The 20,651-nt window shown below is 33.3% G+C and overlaps 1 protein-coding gene across 6 annotated transcripts; it reads right to left on the reverse strand.

Moving 5' to 3' along the window:
* Positions 1-17,163: 17,163 nt before the first annotated feature.
* On the reverse strand, positions 17,164-20,576 carry LOC122294314 (protein yippee-like At4g27740). 6 transcript variants are annotated; one of them, XM_043102938.1, is made up of 7 exons: positions 20,189-20,576; positions 20,027-20,100; positions 19,772-19,910; positions 18,970-18,998; positions 17,856-17,964; positions 17,727-17,782; positions 17,164-17,639 (listed from the first exon to the last, which is right to left on the reverse strand). In XM_043102938.1, the coding sequence occupies exons 3-7, from the start codon at positions 19,877-19,879 to the stop codon at positions 17,567-17,569; spliced, it is 375 nt and encodes a 124-aa protein (XP_042958872.1). In that variant the 5' UTR covers positions 19,880-19,910; positions 20,027-20,100; positions 20,189-20,576; the 3' UTR covers positions 17,164-17,566. The 6 variants fall into 6 exon arrangements, with proteins under 6 accessions (XP_042958872.1, XP_042958870.1, XP_042958871.1 ...); XM_043102936.1 differs by having other exon boundaries at positions 19,772-19,927; positions 20,189-20,575; XM_043102937.1 differs by having other exon boundaries at positions 19,772-19,958; positions 20,054-20,100; positions 20,189-20,574.
* Positions 20,577-20,651: the final 75 nt, after the last annotated feature.

Here is a 20,651-nt window from a genome sequence, read left to right on the forward strand (position 1 = left end):
CAACGTGTTTATGGATCAACCTCCAGGTTTCATCCATCCAACTCTGTCCTCTCATGTGTGCAAGTTAAACAAAGCCTTATATGGCTTAAAATAAGCACATTGTGCTTGGTTTGATAAATTTAGTAATTTTTTAATTGCCTATAGTTTTACATGTGGCTCCACTAACCCCTCTCTCTTTATATATCACTCCTCTCTAAAAGGACTCACTAGTGATGTTCCTTTTCCTAACCTGACTCATTATCGAAGTATTGTTAGTGCTCTTCAATATCTTATCCTTACTCGCCCTAATTTAGCCTATAGTGTTAATTTTGTATCTCAAATTTTGCATTCTCCTACTATGGATTATTACAAAATGGTAAAATGTATCATTCATTATTTACATGGTATTCTTGATACTGGTTTTCATTTTAGTTCACACTCTACACTTGATCTTTATGTCTTTTCTGATGCAAATTGGGCTAGCTATCCTCATACTCGTCGCTCCGCCACCAGCACTTGCATTTTCTTAGGAAGCAACTGCATTTCTTGGTCTGCCAAGAAACAAAATACAGTCTCCCAGTCTAGCTTTAAAGTAAAATACTATGCTATGGCACACATTATTGCAGAAATCACTTGGATCTCATTTCTCAAACGTGATCTTGTTGTTACTCTCTCATCAACACCAATTCTCTTCTGTGATAACCTCAGTGCCCTACATATGGCTGTCAATCCTATTTTTCATGGTTACAGCAAGCATATAGAATTCAATTACCACTACGTGCAAGAATGTGTTGCTCTAAGACTGCTGCATACCCGACACATTTTGGCTTCCTCCTAACTTGCCGACATCTACACCAAGCCTCTTGGACATCCTGTGCTTCAATCTTTACTCACCGAACTTGGCCTTCTCTCTTGACTCAATTTGCGGGGGACTATTAACAGTACTCACCAAATCAACTCAGTCAACCCCGATCTAGATGCAACAGCTACTACATGCACACATATGGAAACTACCAACCAAGCAACGACTACTACATGCACACATATGGAAACCACCAACCAAGTAACGGCTACATGCACACATTTAGAAACAACTAGGGCTGAGCAGAAATTCAAAAATCCAACTCTGGCTCCGGCTCCGCTCCGACTCCTACAAGTCGGAGTCGAAGCCGGAATCGGAGGTGGAGTTGTAACAGCCCGCTAAAAATTCAATTGTGAAATTTCTATTAACTTTAGGAACCTCGTGAAAACCCCATAAGTTTTCACGAATCCATTAATCGTATAGATTTTTGTCTAACTACATAGTTAGTGTTATTATTTACTATGGTATCAGAAGTGTATTTTTGATTATTGGAGATAGTTAGAAGTGTCAAAATGTATTATGGTTTGTGCCATTAGACTCGGATGGTTATTTAAAGTCTTATGGCGCAATAACATTTTTTTTCATATTTTCGGACAAACGTCTGTTCAAAACTGTAGATATTATTGGATAAAAAGAAATATCTTGAAGTAATTTTCATGAATATTATTGGGTAAAAATTTTTCTGAGTTGATATTTAAGTTTAGGACAAAATTTACATGAAGAATGTAAATTTTGGAAACTTTTGGAGTTAGTATGCAAAATCCTTAAGTTATGGGTAAAACGGTCATTTTCCCACATGTAGAGAGTAAAATTAAGTTAGTATTTTCCATATTTTAAATTATTAGTGATTTAGTTCTAACTTTTAGAATCACTAATTACAGTTTCTCGTGGTCGCACTTGAAGTTTTATAAGAAACGCGGAGATCGAGGTAAGTTAGTTTTTAACTTACTAGCAGTCTACTGTGTATGTATGCTAAGTAAAGGAACTACAGTGTATGTATGTATGTTATCATATATGTCATGCCATGCCAAGTTATCACGTAATTATCTATTATACAGAATTTATTCTGTCATCAATTTTTATCTGTTACATAATATATTCTATCATGTATTACTGTACATTACAAGTATGTCATGTTAAATATGTTGTCTATTATATGTTATGCAATATACGAAATATTTCTATCTCAAGTTGGTCATGTATTTCAAGTTATATTCAAGTCACGTTATGTTATGTCAGGGCTTCAGTCATTTTGTATTCCAGTCACGTTTCATCTTGATTACTTATGTATGGGGTCACAGCAATTGTGACGCATACACTACGTGAGACACAGTAATTGTGACGCATACACTACGTGAGACACAGCAATTGTGACACGTAGAATACATGGGGCCACAACAACTATGGAGTATGTATTTAAGCAGTTAAAGAATAAGTTTCCGTAGAATACATGGAGCCACAACAACTGTGGAGTATGTATTTACACGTAGAATACATGGGGCCACAACAACTGTGGAGTATGTATTTTTCATGTTAAGTCAAGTTTGTGTAGAATACATGGGGCCACAATAACTGTGGAGTATGTATTTACACGTAGAATACATGGGGCCACAACAACTGTGGAGTATGTATTTTTCATGTTAAGTCAAGTTTGTGTAGAATACATAGAGCCACAACAACTATGGAGTATGTATTTATACGTAGAATACATGGGGCCACAACAACTGTGGACTATGTATTTTTCATATTAAGTCAAGTTTCAGATCAAGTTCATGTCAAGTCAAGTTCAGTTCATATTTCAATTTAAGTTATGTCAATTATGCTATGTTGTACGCCAAGTTATGCTTTAATTACTTATGAATTTGATTATGCATTTATGCTTTTACTGTCATCCATGCATCATTAGCTTGTGTGGAAGTTTTTTATTAACTTACTGAGATTTGTAATCAAATCTCACTTTGGTAGTCACAACTACCATTCCCCCCGAATGGTAGATCTTGTTACAGGACCTGAAGGAGAATCAGGAGCTGATCAACTAGACACAGTTGACTAAGCGACGGTGCGACGTCAATGTTAATATAGTAGTTAACGTAAATTACTACTTGTATAATGTAGTTGCATCTTTAGTACTTTTTGGATCATAACCATTTTGGACTAGTGTTGTGATCTATTCTATGGGTCTTTATGTATGAAATATGTTTTAAGCATTTGGAATATTTTCAATTTGGTGCATAGTATTGCTAAAGAAAAAAATTATCCGCTGCGAATATTGCATAATGTTATATGCATGTTAGGAACATTGCATCTTATATGTCATGAACGGGGGCAAGTAACCTTGTGTTGCATGTCTCGACGCTTCAAATGTCCGTCCGATCCCAAACGAAATTTGGGGGCGTCACAGGGTGGTATCAGAGCAATACGTCTCTGGGCAGTAAATCCACATGTCCTTAGGAAATGCACCAAACATTAGGCTTGAAATTTTAGTCGTCAGTAGGCTTGAATTTCTTAAGGTATGAAAGGTAGTATGTGGTTTTAATACATATACTCGTGTGTTTCAAGAAGGGACACATGACTCGTGATAGAATACCTCGGAATCCTAAGGGAGATAACAATCAAGAGGATCAGAATTTCCCGATGGATGAAAGATTTGTTGAGGTAAACATAGTTAACGTTGATCTGATTGCAAGTGATGGTAGTATTGCATTATTGTTATTTTGGAGTAGGTCAAGTCATTGGGGTTGGTAAATTGTACATTGTTTGATTCAAACGAGTCATTGTTTCTATTAATTGTGGTAGTGCTTGAGAATTCAGCTTGGTAGCTGAATTGTTACCCTAGTGGTAAGAGTAACAATTTTCATTAGAAGTATTATTGTTCATACCAATGTAGATATAGAATACCTTTTAGTAATATGAGAAAGGATATGTAGGATTGATGAATGGTATTCCACATATTTGGAGAATTGTTTTGATTCTGAGAATACGATTGAAATTGTGTTTGGAAGAGTAATTTGATTAGGAGAAGCTTTAGCCTTAGTAGGATTCATTTATGATAATAGTATTACCACGCTGCCAGCAAATGATTTCTGGCAAAGCAATATCTTTATGAATACATAGATCGATCTTCTTTTGAAGACTATTATATAGGGAGTAAAATCTTGGTCTTGAGGATTTATGTGAACATTAAGAACAAATCATTTAGAGTTAGAATAATTGATAACTCATGATGGATAGAAGAGTTATGACAATCATAAGAGAGAAAGTCTCAAGTTTAAGTTATTAACTGGTCAGTTATCGAAGTACCATCTAGGAAGATGACTGATTGTTGCGATTATAAAGAAGTAAGTTAGTCCTAGACCAGTAGAACTCCTTGAGATTTTTATTAACTTGAAGATTACTGAGAGTTTGGATATGCATGATTAAATGCATATTTATATGAGTTATTAGATCATGTCATATATATGAAAATCCCTGAAAGAAATAAAATGGAGCACATAAAACATCTACCAGAAGATAGAAACACAAATATGAATATTTGTGAAGTATTATTTTATTATCATAAAGCAAAATTACAGAAATTTGAGGCTCTTTGCCTCAATCTTTAAACGCTCTTACTCTTCAAAAATCTGCATGTCTTTCCTATCTAAAGGAGTAGCCACTCGAAAAGAAGAGTTAAGCAAAGATTTTAAATCTCTGTTCTCTCGCTTTACTGCTTCTATCTTCATGTTGGATTCCTAAGAAGCCTCTGAAGGATAGAAATTTTCTATTGGAGTTTGTCAACCCCACCAGTCCTGGATTGCAGTCGCTGAGAATATGCGACAATGGCTGATGAGTATCGAGTACCGAGACTCACAAGCTCGTAGATAAGTTCATTATCTGACTTATTAGTCAGATCATTATTGGATTGCATTATAGCACCTACGGAAGAAGCATAAACAACTGGTGAACGAGGTGCAGAATACCTCATGTTTTGGTAATGAGAAGATTGCTGAGCCATTGCAAAGTGAGTAAGCAGAAAGAGATTACAGAGTAAGAATGCAGACTAATTTCAGAAAAGTGAAGAAGAGGAGATGAGAAAGAAGATGAACTGAATAATTCTTTTATAGAGAAAATTATGACGAATCATCTCTCGTGAATCATTTCTCTACAAGAGACAAGAGCAATGTAGTATCATAGCTGCGGTGCCTGACAATTACAGAAGAACAAAGTAGTGTCGTAGCTATGCGGCGCCTGACAACTACAGAAGACCTATAAAAATCATGCGCATCAGAGTTGTCTGGTATAAAACAGAGGGCCACCGATTTAAAAAAAAAAAAAAAAACAGAGAGAGAGAGAGAGGATAACGGCTTAATTTTGATGAATTCTCTACTAACTTTGGTATTTACAAGAACACTTAAAGTATATCGCCTATTTTTTTCTAAAGAAGAGTTTCGGAAGATTATTTACTTGAAATTTTAGGTTTGGAGACTGTGTCGATACAATTTGGTCAACCTTGTGGAAAGAAATATAATATAATTGTTGATTAAAATAAGAGAGTTAAGGAATGACATAATCTCAAAGGCAAATATATACAGGATAGACACCAGGTTGGTAAGCAACACATATTCCTTAACTTGTTATTTCTTACTTACTTCGATTTCGAGGACGAAATCTTTTTTTTAGGAGGGGAGATTGTAACAACCATCTAAAAATTCAATTGTGAAATTTCTATTAACTTTAGGAACCTCGTGAAAACCCCATAAGTTTTCACGAATCCATTAATCGTATAGATTTTTGTCTAACTACATAGTTAGTGTTATTATTTACTATGGTATCAGAAGTGTATTTTTGATTATTGGAGATAGTTAGAAGTGTCAAAATGTATTATGGTTTGTGCCATTAGACTCGGAGGGTTATTTAAAGTCTTATGGCGCAATAACATTTTTTTTTCATATTTTCGGACAAAACGTCTGTTCAAAACTGTAGATATTATTGGATAAAAAGAAATATCTTGAAATAATTTTCATGAATATTATTGGGTAAAAATATTTTGAGTTGATTTTTATAGATATTATTAGATAAAAATATCTTAAGTTGATTTTTTATAGATACTATTGGATAGAATATTATGAGATAATCTTTTATAGATATTTTGGGTAGGAGAAAACTACACTCAACTCTCAACTCCAGCCTCATATCTTCCATATCTCATCCATAAGTATCTCCAGCCACCTCTCCCCACGAAATTATCTTCATTTACACTTTCCATTGAAGGAATATCAAACACTCTCTCTCGGACAGCTTTTAGGAGGTCTTTTGCACACCTATTTCGAAGCTTTTGTAGGTATTTTATCATAAAATCTCCTTCATATAAGTTATTCCTTTTTGAGTCTAGTTTACATGGATATCTTATTTGCCCCATTTGAAGATCATTTGGTCAGTCAAATATTATGTAAACTATAGAAAGGTCATTCTGGGAGATAAACTGGAGAATATGTTATAGTTTGGAGTTTTTGACCAAGCTAATGGATAGATATTGGTCCGAAATTTTTATGGAGTATTTTTAACATGTATATGTGACTATTGGTTGAGGATTTTTGCATGATTAAAGGTCTTGATGAAATATTTTCTTAGATTTAGAAACTTAGAAACTGGAAGAAGAAAAACAGTTTCTGTTTTGAGAAAGTTTAACTCTTTGGTGGTCTAAACCTATTCTAATGACTTTAATAATTTTATTGGAGGATCCTAAGTATCTTATATACATGTTATATTATTATTTTGAAAATATTTGATGTTAGTTTCAAAGATATGAAATTTTATGCAAAGAGATATGCAAATAAGCCAAAGTGTGGATATTCTTGGCTAAATTTATGTTTTGGTTAATTTCTAACCATGTGATCTTGAATTAGAAGCTTATATATGTTTTAGGACATCTTTTTAAACCATGTGATGGTTTGGTTTGAAGATCATATATTTATAAGTCATAGATCAAGAGATTTATCAAAACTAGTTGAGGAAAAAGTTTCTGTTTTTGGACTAAGTGTAAAACCAAAAACTCCAAATGTTATTTTATGATTTTGGTGACTTTGGTTTGATGATTTAAAGCATGGTTGATGTTAGGATGATATTATGAATATGTTAGAAGTAAGATTTGATTTTTGAAATTCTTGGAGATGTTTTGATTTAAGGTCAAAACTTGTGATTCAAGTGCTTGGATCTTTTTACAAAAAAGTTTGGTGTTAATTATTAGCTTTTTCTAAATGAATGTTTTAAGTATGGTTTTGAACTTAGGATTGGAAGATGTTTGTTGCAAAATTTTGGTTTAAGCATGAGTTTTGAAATTGGAAGGAATTGCAACAAAAATCAAGGGAAATGGCCTATGGATGTTTCGGCCATAGTGTGTTCTTCATAGTTGTGTTTTGTTTTAAATTTTTCTGAGTTGATATTTAAGTTTAGGACAAAATTTACATGAAGAATGTAAATTTTGGAAACTTTTGGAGTTAGTATGCAAAATCCTTAAGTTATGGGTAAAACGGTCATTTTCCCACATGTAGAGAGTAAAATGACTCTCTAAGTTAGTATTTTCCATATTTCAAATTATTAGTGATTTAGTTCTAACTTTTAGAATCACTAATTACAGTTTCTCGTGGTCGCACTTGAAGTTTAATAAGAAACGCGGAGATCGAGGTAAGTTAGCTTTTAACTTACTAGCAGTCTACTGTGTATGTGTGCTAAGTAAAGGAACTACAGTGTATGTATGTATGTTATCATATATGTCATGCCATGCCAAGTTATCACGTAATTATCTATTATACAGAATTTATTCTGTCATCAATTTTTATCTGTTACATAATATATTCTGTCATGTATTACTGTACATTACAAGTATGTCATGTTAAATATGTTGTCTATTATATGTTATGCAATGTACGAAATATTTCTATCTCAAATTGGTCATGTATTTCAAGTTATATTCAAGTCACGTTATGTTATGTCAGGACTTCAGTCATTTTGTATTCCAGTCACGTTTCATCTTGATTACTTATGTATGGGGTCACAGCAATTGTGACACGTAGAATATATGGGGTCACAACAACTGTAGAGTATGTATTTAAGCAGTTAAAGAATAAGTTTCCGTAGAATACATGGAGCCACAACAACTGTGGAGTATGTATTTACACGTAGAATACATGGGGCCACAACAACTGTGGAGTATATATTTTTCATGTTAAGTCAAGTTTGTGTAAAATACATGGGGCCACAACAACTGTGGAGTATGTATTTACACGTAGAATAAATGAGGTCACAACAACTGTGGAGTATGTATTTTTCATGTTAAGTCAAGTTTGTGTATAATACATAGAGCCACAACAACTGTGGAGTATGTATTTATACGTAGAATACATGGGGCCACAACAACTGTGGACTATGTATTTTTCATATTAAGTCAAGTTTCAGATCAAGTTCATGTCAAGTCAAGTTCAGTTCATATTTCAATTTAAGTTATGTCAATTATGCTATGTTGTACGCCAAGTTATGCTTTAATTACTTATGAATTTGATTATGCATTTATGCTTTTACTGTCATCCATGCATCATTAGCTTGTGTGGAAGTTTTTTATTAACTTACTGAGATTTGTAATCAAATCTCACTTTGGTAGTCCCAACTACCATTCTCCCCGAATAGTAGATCTTATTACAGGACCTGAAGGAGAATCAGGAGCTGATCAACTAGACACAGTTGACTAAGCGACGGTGCGACGTCAATGTTAATATAGTAGTTAACGTAAATTACTACTTGTACAATGGAGTTGCATCTTTAGTACTTTTTGGATCATAATCATTTTGGAATAGTGTTGTGATCTATTCTATGGGTCTTTATGTATGAAGTATGTTTTAAGCATTTGGGATATTTTCAATTTGGTGCATAGTATTGCTAAAGAAAAAAATTATCCGCTGCGAATATTGCATAATGTTATATGCATGTTAGGAACATTGCATCTTATATGTCATGAACGGGGGCAGGTAATCTTGTGTTGCATGTCTCGACGCTTCAAATGTCCGTCCGATCCCAAACGGAATTTGGGGGCGTCACAGAGTTGTCCCGACTCCGACTCCGCTCTGATCCGACTCTGACACACCGACTCCGACTCCGACTTCCCTTCCGGCTCCGACTCCGACTTCCAATTCGACTCCGACTCCGACTTCTACTCCGACTCCGACTCCGACTTCCAATCCGACTCCGACTGCTACTCCGACTCTGACTCCGATATTGTGCATATTTTATAAAAATATGTGTTATCAATATATTAACATCTAATAAATAATAATGTATAAACATTATAATGAATAATATAAGTTAATATAGTTAGTATAAGTTAATTTACATTACTAATTTACTATAAGTTACTATAAGTTAATATAGTTATTAGTTACATTATAAGTTACTAATTACTATACCTTATATAGTTAATTTACATTACTAATTTACTATAAGTTACTATATAATAATATAGTTACTATATAAGTTACTATACATTATATAGTTAATTTACATTACTAATTTACTATAAGTTACTATATAAGTTACTATAGCTTATTTTATATTTTACATTACTAGTTTACTATAAGTCAATATATAATATATAGTTATATATATACTATATATATTAAGGGCTTATATAGTATATAGTTACTATACTATGTATTTTTTATGCATTAATCATATATATTTATATGTTTTATATAACTATACCTTATATAGTTAATTGACATTACTAATTTACTATAAGTTACTATATAAGTTACTATATCTTATTTTATATTTTATATTACTAATTTAATATAAGTTAATGTAGACTATATAGTTACTATATAAGTTACTATAGCTTATTTTATATTTTACAATTTACATTACTAGTTTACTATAAGTTAATATATAATATATAGTTATATTATATATAATTATAGATTATATATATACTATATATACTATATATATTAAGGGCTTATATAATATATAATTACTATACTATTTATTTTTTATACATTAATCATATATATTTACATATAATATATAACTATACCTTATGTAGTTAATTTACATTACTAATTATATATAAGTTACTATATAAGTTACTATATATACTATATAGTAACTTATACAATATATATAATATATATACTATAATATATTTAGTTATACTTATATACTATAATATATATAGTTATATATTAACTTACTAATTAACTATACTTATATAATATATATAGTTATATTATATATAATAGTATAGTTATATTAGTTAATATATATAGTATTAAAACAAAATTATCATTTGATTTAGAGTTAAAAAAAAAAAAAAACCAAAAGGGGCTGAAGTATTAAGACCGGTTTTTAGAGTTAAAAAAAAAAACAAAAAACAAAAGGGGCCGAAAATACCAAAAGCCCCCCCCCATACGAAAATAATGTGACTTAGGGTTTATACTCCAAGTCTCCAATCAGAAAGTTAGAAACGGCGCCCCAGCCTTCAACAGCCCCAGCAGACTCCCTCAGCCCCAGCCTTCGACGCCCTCAGCCACCACGAAACGGTGCAGCTCCAGCCTCCGACGGCTTCTCCGGTATCTCCTCTCTCTCTCTCTCTCTCTAGTGTTTTATTCATGGATATGGGTTTGAAATCCGGTATCTCCGAGACTCCGACGGCGTTGGTTGATTTATTTTTTATTTCTCTTTTAAATGCTATGGGTTTGGTTGTTGATGTTTGATTTGTTGCTTTGTTTTTTATTTTTGATTAGTTTGTTAGATGACAGTAATAATTACATAAATATATAGAATAATACTAAGGGATTAAAGCTCAATTTCTTAAGCTTTTTAACCAAATTACATCGGCATTGCTAATATTCATTAAAAGAAACTTAAATCTCAAATTGTAAATCATTACCTTTCACACATCGTAGTGAAATCACAATATTTATTAGCACCTTATAATTACTTATCCAACACTCCTCCAGATATAAGCTCTAGAATTTAACATTAAGGGCTTTCAAGGTTTATTTTTTTCTGAATATTTTTGTATTTTAAAGTCATAGGTGAATCCGGCTAGCTACTATAGTCTATGTCCACTAAATAAAGCATATTTTCGTTGGTGGCATATTTTGGTTGATTTACTTGAGTAATCTTTACATTAGTTCATGAATTTATTTTGTTTATGTTTATCTTATTTGTTGTGTTCTACAGTTCTAGTTATTAAATCATGGATATGGAAGGCACAAACACTCCTACATCCACAGGTGCATCTTGTCCTGGCATTCCACCCCCAGAACAACCGATTGATATTCTCATTCCAATAGTTGATGAGTCTAGCGGACCAATAGGCTCTTCGGTAGGCACTCCTAGTGCCTTTCATTCTACCCCTCGCCCTCCACCTGGTAGTAGAAATCCTAAGAATAAGTCTGAGGTATGGTCCCACTTCACAAGAGTGCCCGATTGTGATCCCGAAGAGCCTATAGCTACTTGTAACCATTGTCATAGGCAATGGAAATGCCATCCCAAAAGGCAAGGCACTTCGGCCATGAAAACACACATCCAACTTTGCCCCAAAAACCGTAAGAGTAAATTGGACAAGAGTCAAACTTTCTTGGTCCCGGAAGCAAGAAGTGAAGGAGGGAAAGGGGAGAAGACCTTAGGGATGGCCAAATATAATGAGAAAAAAATCCAAGCTGCCCTTGCTAGGATGGTGATAGTGGATGAGTTACCATTTAGGTGTGTTGAGGGAGAAGGGTTTCAGAAATTTGTTAAAGCCCTTGATCCAAGGTTTCCTATTCCTTCTCGATTTACCGTAATGCGTGACTGCATGAGGGTATTCTTGAGAGAGAATGATAGTTTGAAGAAAATGTTTTTGACCACCAAACTTAGAGTATGTCTGACTACCGACACTTGGACTTCTATCCAAAATATTAATTACATGTGTGTGACCGCTCACTTTATTGATAATAATTGGAAGTTGCATAAGCGGATCATTTCATTTGTTCGGATTAGTGACCATAAGGGGGCAACAATTGGGAGGTAGTTGGAGGAGTGTATGCTTGATTGGGGCATTGGCAAAATCCTCACAATTACAGTAGATAATGCTACCTCTAACGACTCCGCTATTGATTGGTTGAGAACAAGGGAAATAGGAAGTGCGGATTGTATTGTAATTCACGAGTTTATTCACATGAGATGTACGGCACACATTTTAAACCTTATTGTGAGTGAAGGTTTAAAAGATGTTGATGACTCAATTGTAAGAGTCCGAAATTTGATCAAGTATGTGAAGTCTTCTCCCCAAAGACTTGCCACTTTCAAGTCTTGTGTTGATAGATCAAAAGTTCAATACTCTAGTTTTTTGACTCTTGACGTGCCTACTAGATGGAATTCGACTTTTCTTATGTTGGACATGACTGAGAAGTATCAAAAAGCCTTCCAACTTTTGCTTGATAAAAATCCCTACTCAAGAGTTTATTTGTCAGAGGATGGACATGGGAGAAAGGGTCTAGGAGCTCCTGGGCCGGATGATTGGGAGACTATAAGAAACTTTTCGAAGTTTCTTCAAATATTTTATGGTGTTACATTGCGCATTTCTGGTACACTATATGTCACATCAAATAATTATGTCCAAGAGCTTATTGCCATTCATAAACACTTGAATAATTTTTGTGATAATAGTAATCGACGTTTGAATTCAATGGCTTTCAGAATGAAGACAAAGTATAATAAGTATTGGGGTGATCTTGAAAAAATAAATCGGTTGTTGTTTATTGCTGCTATTCTTGATCCACGGTTCAAATTGGTTATTCAAGCATATTGATTCAAGAAAACATTGGGTGAGGAGAAGGGTGAGGAATTTGTTGCACTCCTCAAGAGGGATATGGAATATTTGTATAAGGCATATGTAGAGTTTGGTGGTGGGGGCGTAACTGGTACTAACAAAACTCAAAGCAGTGAAGCTAGTGCATCAATGGGGAGTAGTAGTATTGTTACAGATTATGATCCCTTAGATTTTTTGAGGGAGTTCCATAAAGAGCATACAGCATCCTTGATGGATTGTAAGTCGGAATTAGAGCGGTATTTGTTGGAGAACATTCAGATTCCTACGGAAAGTTTCGATATTTTAATTTGGTGGAAAGTCAACTCCACCAAGTATCCAGTTCTTGCTCTAATGGCAAGAGATATCTTGGCCATTCCTATCACCACCGTTGCATCTGAGTCAGCATTTAGTACAGGAGGCCGTGTCCTGGATCCGTTTAGGAGCTCTTTGTCTCCTAAAACTGTAGAAGCTCTCGTGTGCTCGCAAAATTGGTTGAAGTCTAATCTCATATGCTTGAGTCAAAATTATTATGAAGCCATTGATGATGCGGAGAGCTATAAGCTAGACTCAGGTAATGTATTAAGAAATTTTTTTAAGTTGTTATATGAGTTGATTTTAACATTTTGTAATACTAATTTCCTATACTTTAACATCTTAATGCAGAATTAGCCAATTCTATGGCCAGCATACTTCGTGAAGAGGATTGACAATCTTATTTCTGGTATCTTATTTTAATTTTGCTTTCTTTATTTTTATAAATTTATATGGTATCTTATTTCTTTACTAATTTTGTTCTTTTTTTTTCAGGCACAAGTTGAAAAATGACATTTTTTGGACCTTTGGTTATGTATTTTTAATTTTATGTTTTAATTTTGGATCTTTGGTTATGTATTTTTAATTTTAGGTTTTAATTTTGGTTATGTATTTTTAATTTTATGTTTTAATTTTGGACCTTTGGTTATGTATTTTTAATTTTAAGTTTTAATTTTGGTTATGTATTTTTAATTTTAGGTTGTAATTTTGGACCTTTGGTTATGTATTTTTAATTTTAGGTTTTAATTTTGGTTATGTATTTTTAATTTTAGGTTGTAATTTTGGACCTTTGGTTATGTATTTTTAATTTTAGGTTTTAATTTTGGTTATGTATTTTTAATTTTGGCTATGTATTTTTAATTTTAAGTTGTAATTTTGGTTATGTAATTTTAATGTGTGTATTTAGTTTTAATTTAGTTTTTAATTTTGGTTGCACATTTGAATTTAGTTTTATTTTTTATAGTGATAGATTTTGAATTTAGTTTTATTTTCTAATGTGATAATTTTGGTTAGATAAATTAGAAATCTCAAATTATATTTTTTAAAAAAATTGATATAGAAGCCCAAATCCGATTAGAGTCGCAAATTGTAAAATTGAAATGTTAATTGGGTCAAAGAAAAAAATCTAAAAAAAAGCCTAATAAAAAAGTCCAACTCCGACTCCGCTCCGACATGTCGGAGCGGAGTGGGGTGTAAGCGTAGTCAGAGTCGGAGGTCGGATTCGGCCTCCGACAAAGTCGGAGTCGGAGTCGGAGGATGCCAAATCTGACTCCGGTTGAATCGGTACTCAGCCCTAGAAACAACACAACCAAGAATCAAATCGAGCACTACACTTTCTTAATTTATTTTTTATATCGTTACTTGTCTTTTTTGTAAATGTTACAACTCTGTAAAATTCCTATAAATACATAAAGAAACTCTTTGCAAGCTCTCACGTTTTGTGAGACATTTTTACATGCAATTTGTATGCAAACTTCTTATACCTCCTCCCTCACTCACTCACACAAACACACTCACTCTCTCTCTCTCTCTCTCTCTCTCACACACAAGCTGACTGCGTGGTTTTCATCCCTCTCAGGTGATTTTTTTTATAGAACTTGAAAAACTACATATTATGTTGTAAGATCTAACAGAGCTACAACGAATAATATTGGGACTTATTTGACTTGCAAAACAAGGGCTATAGGAATTCTTAGTGCATTTTTCAGCAAAAATTACAAAAATACAAGGTGGGGAATGATTTTAGTAGAGATAAGTAGCAAAGAACAATGCAAGGGAATGGATATATAGGAAACAACTACATTAAACATGGCAAGAAGTTCACCACAATATGGAAATCAAAAGAACTCATAGTTCTAAAGTTGTCATTGCCACCGTAGAAAGTAAGGTGGGCAATCTCCCATGAACTACCAGTGAAAAGGCCTGGGATTCTAGCATTAGCCATCCTAAGAAGCAATAGGAGGGAAGCAAATTAGAGCATACTCATTGTAAGCTTGAGAGAGAGAGAGAGAGAGAGAGAGAGAGAGAGGTGGTGTATGGGAAAGAGGATTTCTAATAAGAAAGAGAGAGAATGAGATGCGTCCTTGTGTGGTTGTTTTCTCTTTCAGGCAAGAATGAGATGCTTCGCTTCATTGTTGCAAGAGAATTGAGATGGAAAATGATATGAAAGAATAGGAAAATGTAGACGAAGAGAAATGGATCAAATCACTAAAAATGTGAGTCTTTAGTTTTGAATTCTAAGTAAACATGCTATTTATCAAAATATAAATATTTTTTTATACTAGCTAATGTAATAAGTTTTCGTATGGTTAACTTAACATGATTAATATGTTAAGAGTACTACCATCTAGCTCCCTATATGTTTCTCTTTTTCAAATCATAGGAGAAATTTTGGGAAAAACTTCCGTTTCACTCTCCCATCCAATTCTTTAAATTAAGGTTTGGATTTATGCATGCAACAGTGGATCCCCAAATATAGGGACCCAGTGTACACTCCTAAATAAAGCCATTGGTTATTATTTCGGTAAAAGGTCTCCCTCTTCACCCTCCTGCATTCTACTTTCTCTCGCGGCCTAGTTGCTATTGACTCTCTCTCGCACTCTACTTGTCCATCGATAGTAGTCCCTCCAATTGATCACAATAGGTAAGTTTCTTCCTTTGACACGCACAAACTCTCTCTCTCTCTCTCTCTCTCTCTCTCTCATGCCAACTGCTCTAAGAGAATGTTGTCTTGAATTTTGTTGTAACTCTATTATCATTAATATTCCATTGGTGAATCCTAAGTTAGATCTCGAAAACCTTAGCCTTAATCATTTTGGGTCTCTATTTGTACTTCTCTAAGGTTTCTATAACTAAGATTTTGGTATAGATTTTGAAAACAAATTTGTAAAATTGGTGAGGTTGTCATTTGATTATATAGCTTGTTTGATTTTACAGCTATGTTCTATGCCTTATCTTTTCTGTGATTACTGGCTTTGCGTGATTCTGTCCCAATTTCCACTATCACTTTGATAAGTTTTTGTAAACTCAAGCTCTGACTTGAATTCGTGCAATTTACATTGTCACTATGATTACTGGCTTTGTGTGATTTGAGCAAGCTCAAACTTAAATTTGCTTTGTTGTTGATGTGATATTTGGCTCGTTAGTTGCTATAATATTTGGTTTGCACAGTTGTGATTTGTGATATGTTGATTAATGTGTTTTTTAATATTGAGTCTAGTTTTTGTTATTCATTGATTATTTGCCTTGTTGTTGAATTATAGCTTTGTCCTTTGCAACTTTTGGTGTTGATATGCATGGCTATCGTTGGGACTATATGTGTAATATAATGAGGTTGTAATCGTGGTAAATTGAATATTGGAAGTGCACAATCCCAAGTGTTGTGAATGGGCTCCATCAATATGACAGGGTAAGCCAAATTGCCAACTTTTTTGTGAAAGTTTCACAGATACAACCATTTTGCATCTATTCGAACTTGTGCTCCTTTTTTATGACTGAAAGGAAAAAATATTTGTAATACTTGGTTGTTATGTGCGTATTCCCTATTTACTTATCCCCAAAAAAATTACCTTGTAGTTTTTCTATGTAATTTTAGAATAAGTGTTTCTAAGTTTGTGTCTACCGAACTTTTTTTTTTTTATAGGTAAAAGTAAGTTTATGAAACATAAGCAAATGAAACTTTGAGCATTCTTAATGTTAGACAAAAGACAAAAAATATTATCGTTAGAGAATTGATAAAAACCATTACTACTTAAAATTTAACTGTTACAAAATAATATTGTTGGAAAAGTCAAATTTTGATAAATAAAAATATTGTAATAATTTTGAAACTACACACCGAAAAAAAAAGGATCGGTTTTGTGTTTAAAATAATCGATAGCAAGTGAAAGTTAAAAAAAGAAGAAAAAAGACAAAAGAATGAGTAATGAGTAGTTACCATTGTAAAGGGAAGTGAGAGAAAAAATAATAAAGAAAAAATAAAGAAATATTATTTTAATAAGATAGAGAAAAAGTAAGAAATGTGGAGGTTTTTGAAAGATAAGTAATATTAAAGAGAAAATTTAGGGAAAGATGATTTTTAGCCAAAATTTAGGAACCGGATATGATTGCTCTAACAAACAAACTTACAAATAGATTTTTTTTCGTTCTTCTGCCTTCTTATATTTGAACATTCTAGCTTCCCACCTTTAGTCAGTAAACCTGTGTCATTACCTTCAGTCAATAAACTACTTACATTGCAATTTGCGAGTAAGTCTAAAGCAGAGTGCAGGATTGTGCTAACCACAGACACTTTCCTCCATATACAGAGTGAGTCATTTAATTAATATTTCACCTGGCATGTGCTTACGATTCTTGACCTGCATAGTGTTAGAAAGATGCTAACATATGAAAAGCACAGACACCTCACCACTTAATATTCTACAACCACCCAATCTGTCACCATTTTTTACAGAACTAACAACACACAAAGTGAACACAACCGACCAACAGCCATTTTTGACATCTCATCCAATTATGCAGAGCACTGAGAGAATCCAACTTAATCACAAACGGAAAACCCGTCGTATTAATTGCACCTTCAATGAATTCTAGAAGAAGCCTCCGAATTGTGGGATTGGGAGTTCATCAACTAGCACTCCATTCCAAAACAGGAGATTTTTCCTGCTCACAAATTCTAGGATCAGACTTCAAATGTGTCTATGCCTCGTACAGAATACATAAATTGTCAGGGTGATGCTTAGAACTTACTTTTCCATTCGAATTGTTCCTTCCCTTACTTCCAGGGTGGGTTCTTCAACTTCAACCTGAACACAAAGAATCCAGTCAGAATATCATGAAATCGAAACAATCTCAAAAGAAAAATAATAGAGATTTTACATATTTTCTGCCCAAAAGTATGTTGCATTTGATACAAAAGACATTTGCCACTGTTCTATCCTTCAAATCTCTCCAATAATGTACTGGATCATCAATCACCACGTTGACACTACATATCAAACAAGAAATTCATGACCATTAATTAGAAAAGGTGAGCCATCCTTCAGAAAGATTTGGCTTGATAGTCAGTGCCATTAGAGTTGACTTTGAACGATTCCTTGATCAAAAGAAGTTCGATCAAGAGTCCATCTTATTAGAGTTGGTTTAGCTTTCAAATATAGGTAGAGAAGTTTTATAAATATGGATTTTGTTTCCATCAATAGAAAATGTAAACCAAGACACAGAATTATAACATTTTTCAACGTTCTTATTCTTTTTTCATTTTTTGCCAAGTAAACAGTGTAAGTGGACGAGACCAGAGTTTGATAGAGGTAAGTCTCATCTCTATCTTGACTGACCATTGTAGCTCCCTATATCTATAGAAAATGGTTTCTATTCATGCAGCTAGAATACTCGCAATAGGGTTTACAATACTTTTTAGAGTGTAATCATATTCATTCCTGTTTGTTGCTATAAAAACGTCTGAGTGCCACCTTCTACAATATATTTTGGGTCAAAGTTTCTCTCCCATGTCAATTTTGATATTGGAGGTTGTGTCAGGCTTCCTGCTTTTCTTACATATATTTGTGTTGACAGTTGTATTGATCTTCCTTTAACCCCTGCTAATTTCCAGGATTTTGTTTTCCTCTAAAAAATAAGTTTTGCAATTATTACATCTGTAGCTAAGATTTTAGGAAGGATATTGTTTGCTACCGGCCTCACAGAATTGTGACACATTGACCTATTTCAATATCCTGAACTGAATAATTAACCGCAGACTAAATATGCAACTCCCAATGCTTGTGCTGAACTAGACCTAAAACCTAGGATGGCAGCGATTCAATCTACATATAAGTCTTCTCAGCAAACAAGATTTAGTCATTAAATTAAAGATTGTATATAGACTGAAGGAGGCTCTCAGATTTCATTCCAATGCATATATAAAGGTGAACAAACAGCAGTGTGGTGAACAAAATACAAAGTTAATTGGATTGAATAAGTTTGAATATCTTACACTTTTTCAAAGAAGATGCTCACATGAGTCTGCAAAATAGAATGCGAACGACAGTAAGACCAAAGAACTCCTTTCAAAATAGCGTAATAAACAAAGAGACATGATCATAGTGAACAAGTCACAAAGACACTGCTTGATGGAAGGAAGTGAAAAAAGAAATTTGCTACTTATCATCATTTCAAACTCCCTTGATGCTAAAAATTTAATGCCACTTCAGGAGATGACAAAATCCCATTTTCATTAAAATTATGCCAATAATGACTGCGTTAATAGTATTAGTTCTTGCACAGGCCAGGACAAGAAATAACTGATACCAAAAGGTTTCACTAGTTCCATAACAAACAGTATTTTCTAGTTCTTTTCTTTCCCTTTTCTATAATCGAAAAAAAAAAAAAAAAACAAAATAATTACACTGTCATATATATCTTTTATTCTAAAAATCTGAGTATTTAGTTCTTGAAGTTAGATTTCAATTTCGATTAACTCTGAGAAATCGAAGTTAGATTACACATAATCAGCATGTGCTTTAAAGTTAGATAACAAACTTGATAAGTTGCATTTCAAAATACTATTCCTAAATTAAGCACAAAAAAAGAACCATCAATTTAAAAAAAAAAAAAAAAAACGAAAAAAAGAAAGAAAGAATCCATCAATGGTCCAAAGTCTCGTTTCCAAAGACCTTTCTTTGAATGCATATCACTATGAAAGAAAACCCTGAAGAACTAAGAACGGTAATAGACTTTCTCAGAAATTCAGAGACATTGAATGAGACAGATACGAGAGAGAAAAGAGATTTTTTTACACTAGAAAGAAAATCTTGGGTTGATGCAATGTGCGTTTGGCATGAACGGCACAAGTAGAATCTCTTATCAGGAGTTTGATCGTATTCAATGAGATAGAGCCTCCCCATTTGGAACCTGTTTGCTCAAAGAGCTCTGAAACTGCAAGTTTTCTGGTACTTAAAAGAAAATGTTGAAGATCATATTTTTCTGCAAATATTGAAGCCAGAAATAGAGGTAAGAAAGAATTCAAGATTGTGGCTGAGAACTATACTTACCAGTCTATGTTGTTCAGAAGAGTGCACCTAATTGCAACCTTCCAACTCTCGTACTTGCAGAATTTGACAAAGACCTACACACAACTTCCACACTTAGACATGTATGTAGCCTAATTTAAGAAAACAGGGTAAAAGTTCTAGAGTTAGCAAACGATCCCGGACAGTGTGCTTTTTTTTCCCCCCGTATCATGCAGAACAGGTCAAGTCGTCCCACAAATGGGAAGAAAGTTTATTTATTCTCCTTTTCTTCTCTTCCCTATTGATTCTCTGCTTCTTTGTTTTCTCTCTCCCCTCTTCTGCTTTCTCCTGGATTCCCTTTCTGGTTCTCTCTTTTTGCTGCTTCTTCCTTACCGTGGACTCGGTCCGTTTCTTCCCCTATAAGAAAATGAACAAAGAAATCTACCAGGCATCCCATACTTCATATCTATTTATTTATTTTTTATTTATTTATTTATTTATAATCTCGTAACAAGTATATGGCATACAGATAATAAAAATAAAATAATTTAATTAATTTAATAAAAATAAAAATTTAAAATATGAGAACAATTCAACATATCTCATATCATCTTATTATTATAATTTTTTTAAATTTTTATACAAAATATAATAAACAATTCAACTT

Source organism: Carya illinoinensis, chromosome 14 (genome assembly GCF_018687715.1).
Source record: "Carya illinoinensis cultivar Pawnee chromosome 14, C.illinoinensisPawnee_v1, whole genome shotgun sequence".
Taxonomy (NCBI): domain Eukaryota; kingdom Viridiplantae; phylum Streptophyta; class Magnoliopsida; order Fagales; family Juglandaceae; genus Carya; species Carya illinoinensis.

Bases quoted from the DNA above. Each gene is read 5' to 3' on its own strand.
- LOC122294314 (XM_043102938.1), bottom strand. From the start codon at position 19,879: ATGGGGAGGCTCTATCTCATTGAATACGATCAAACTCCTGATAAGAGA. The intron at 18,999-19,771 runs GTAAAAAAATCT...TCTATTTTGCAG, and splicing joins CCCAAGATTTTCTTTCTAGT to ACTCATGTGAGCATCTTCTT. The intron at 17,783-17,855 runs GTAAAATCTCTA...CTTTGTGTTCAG, and splicing joins TACTTTTGGGCAGAAAATAT to GTTGAAGTTGAAGAACCCAC.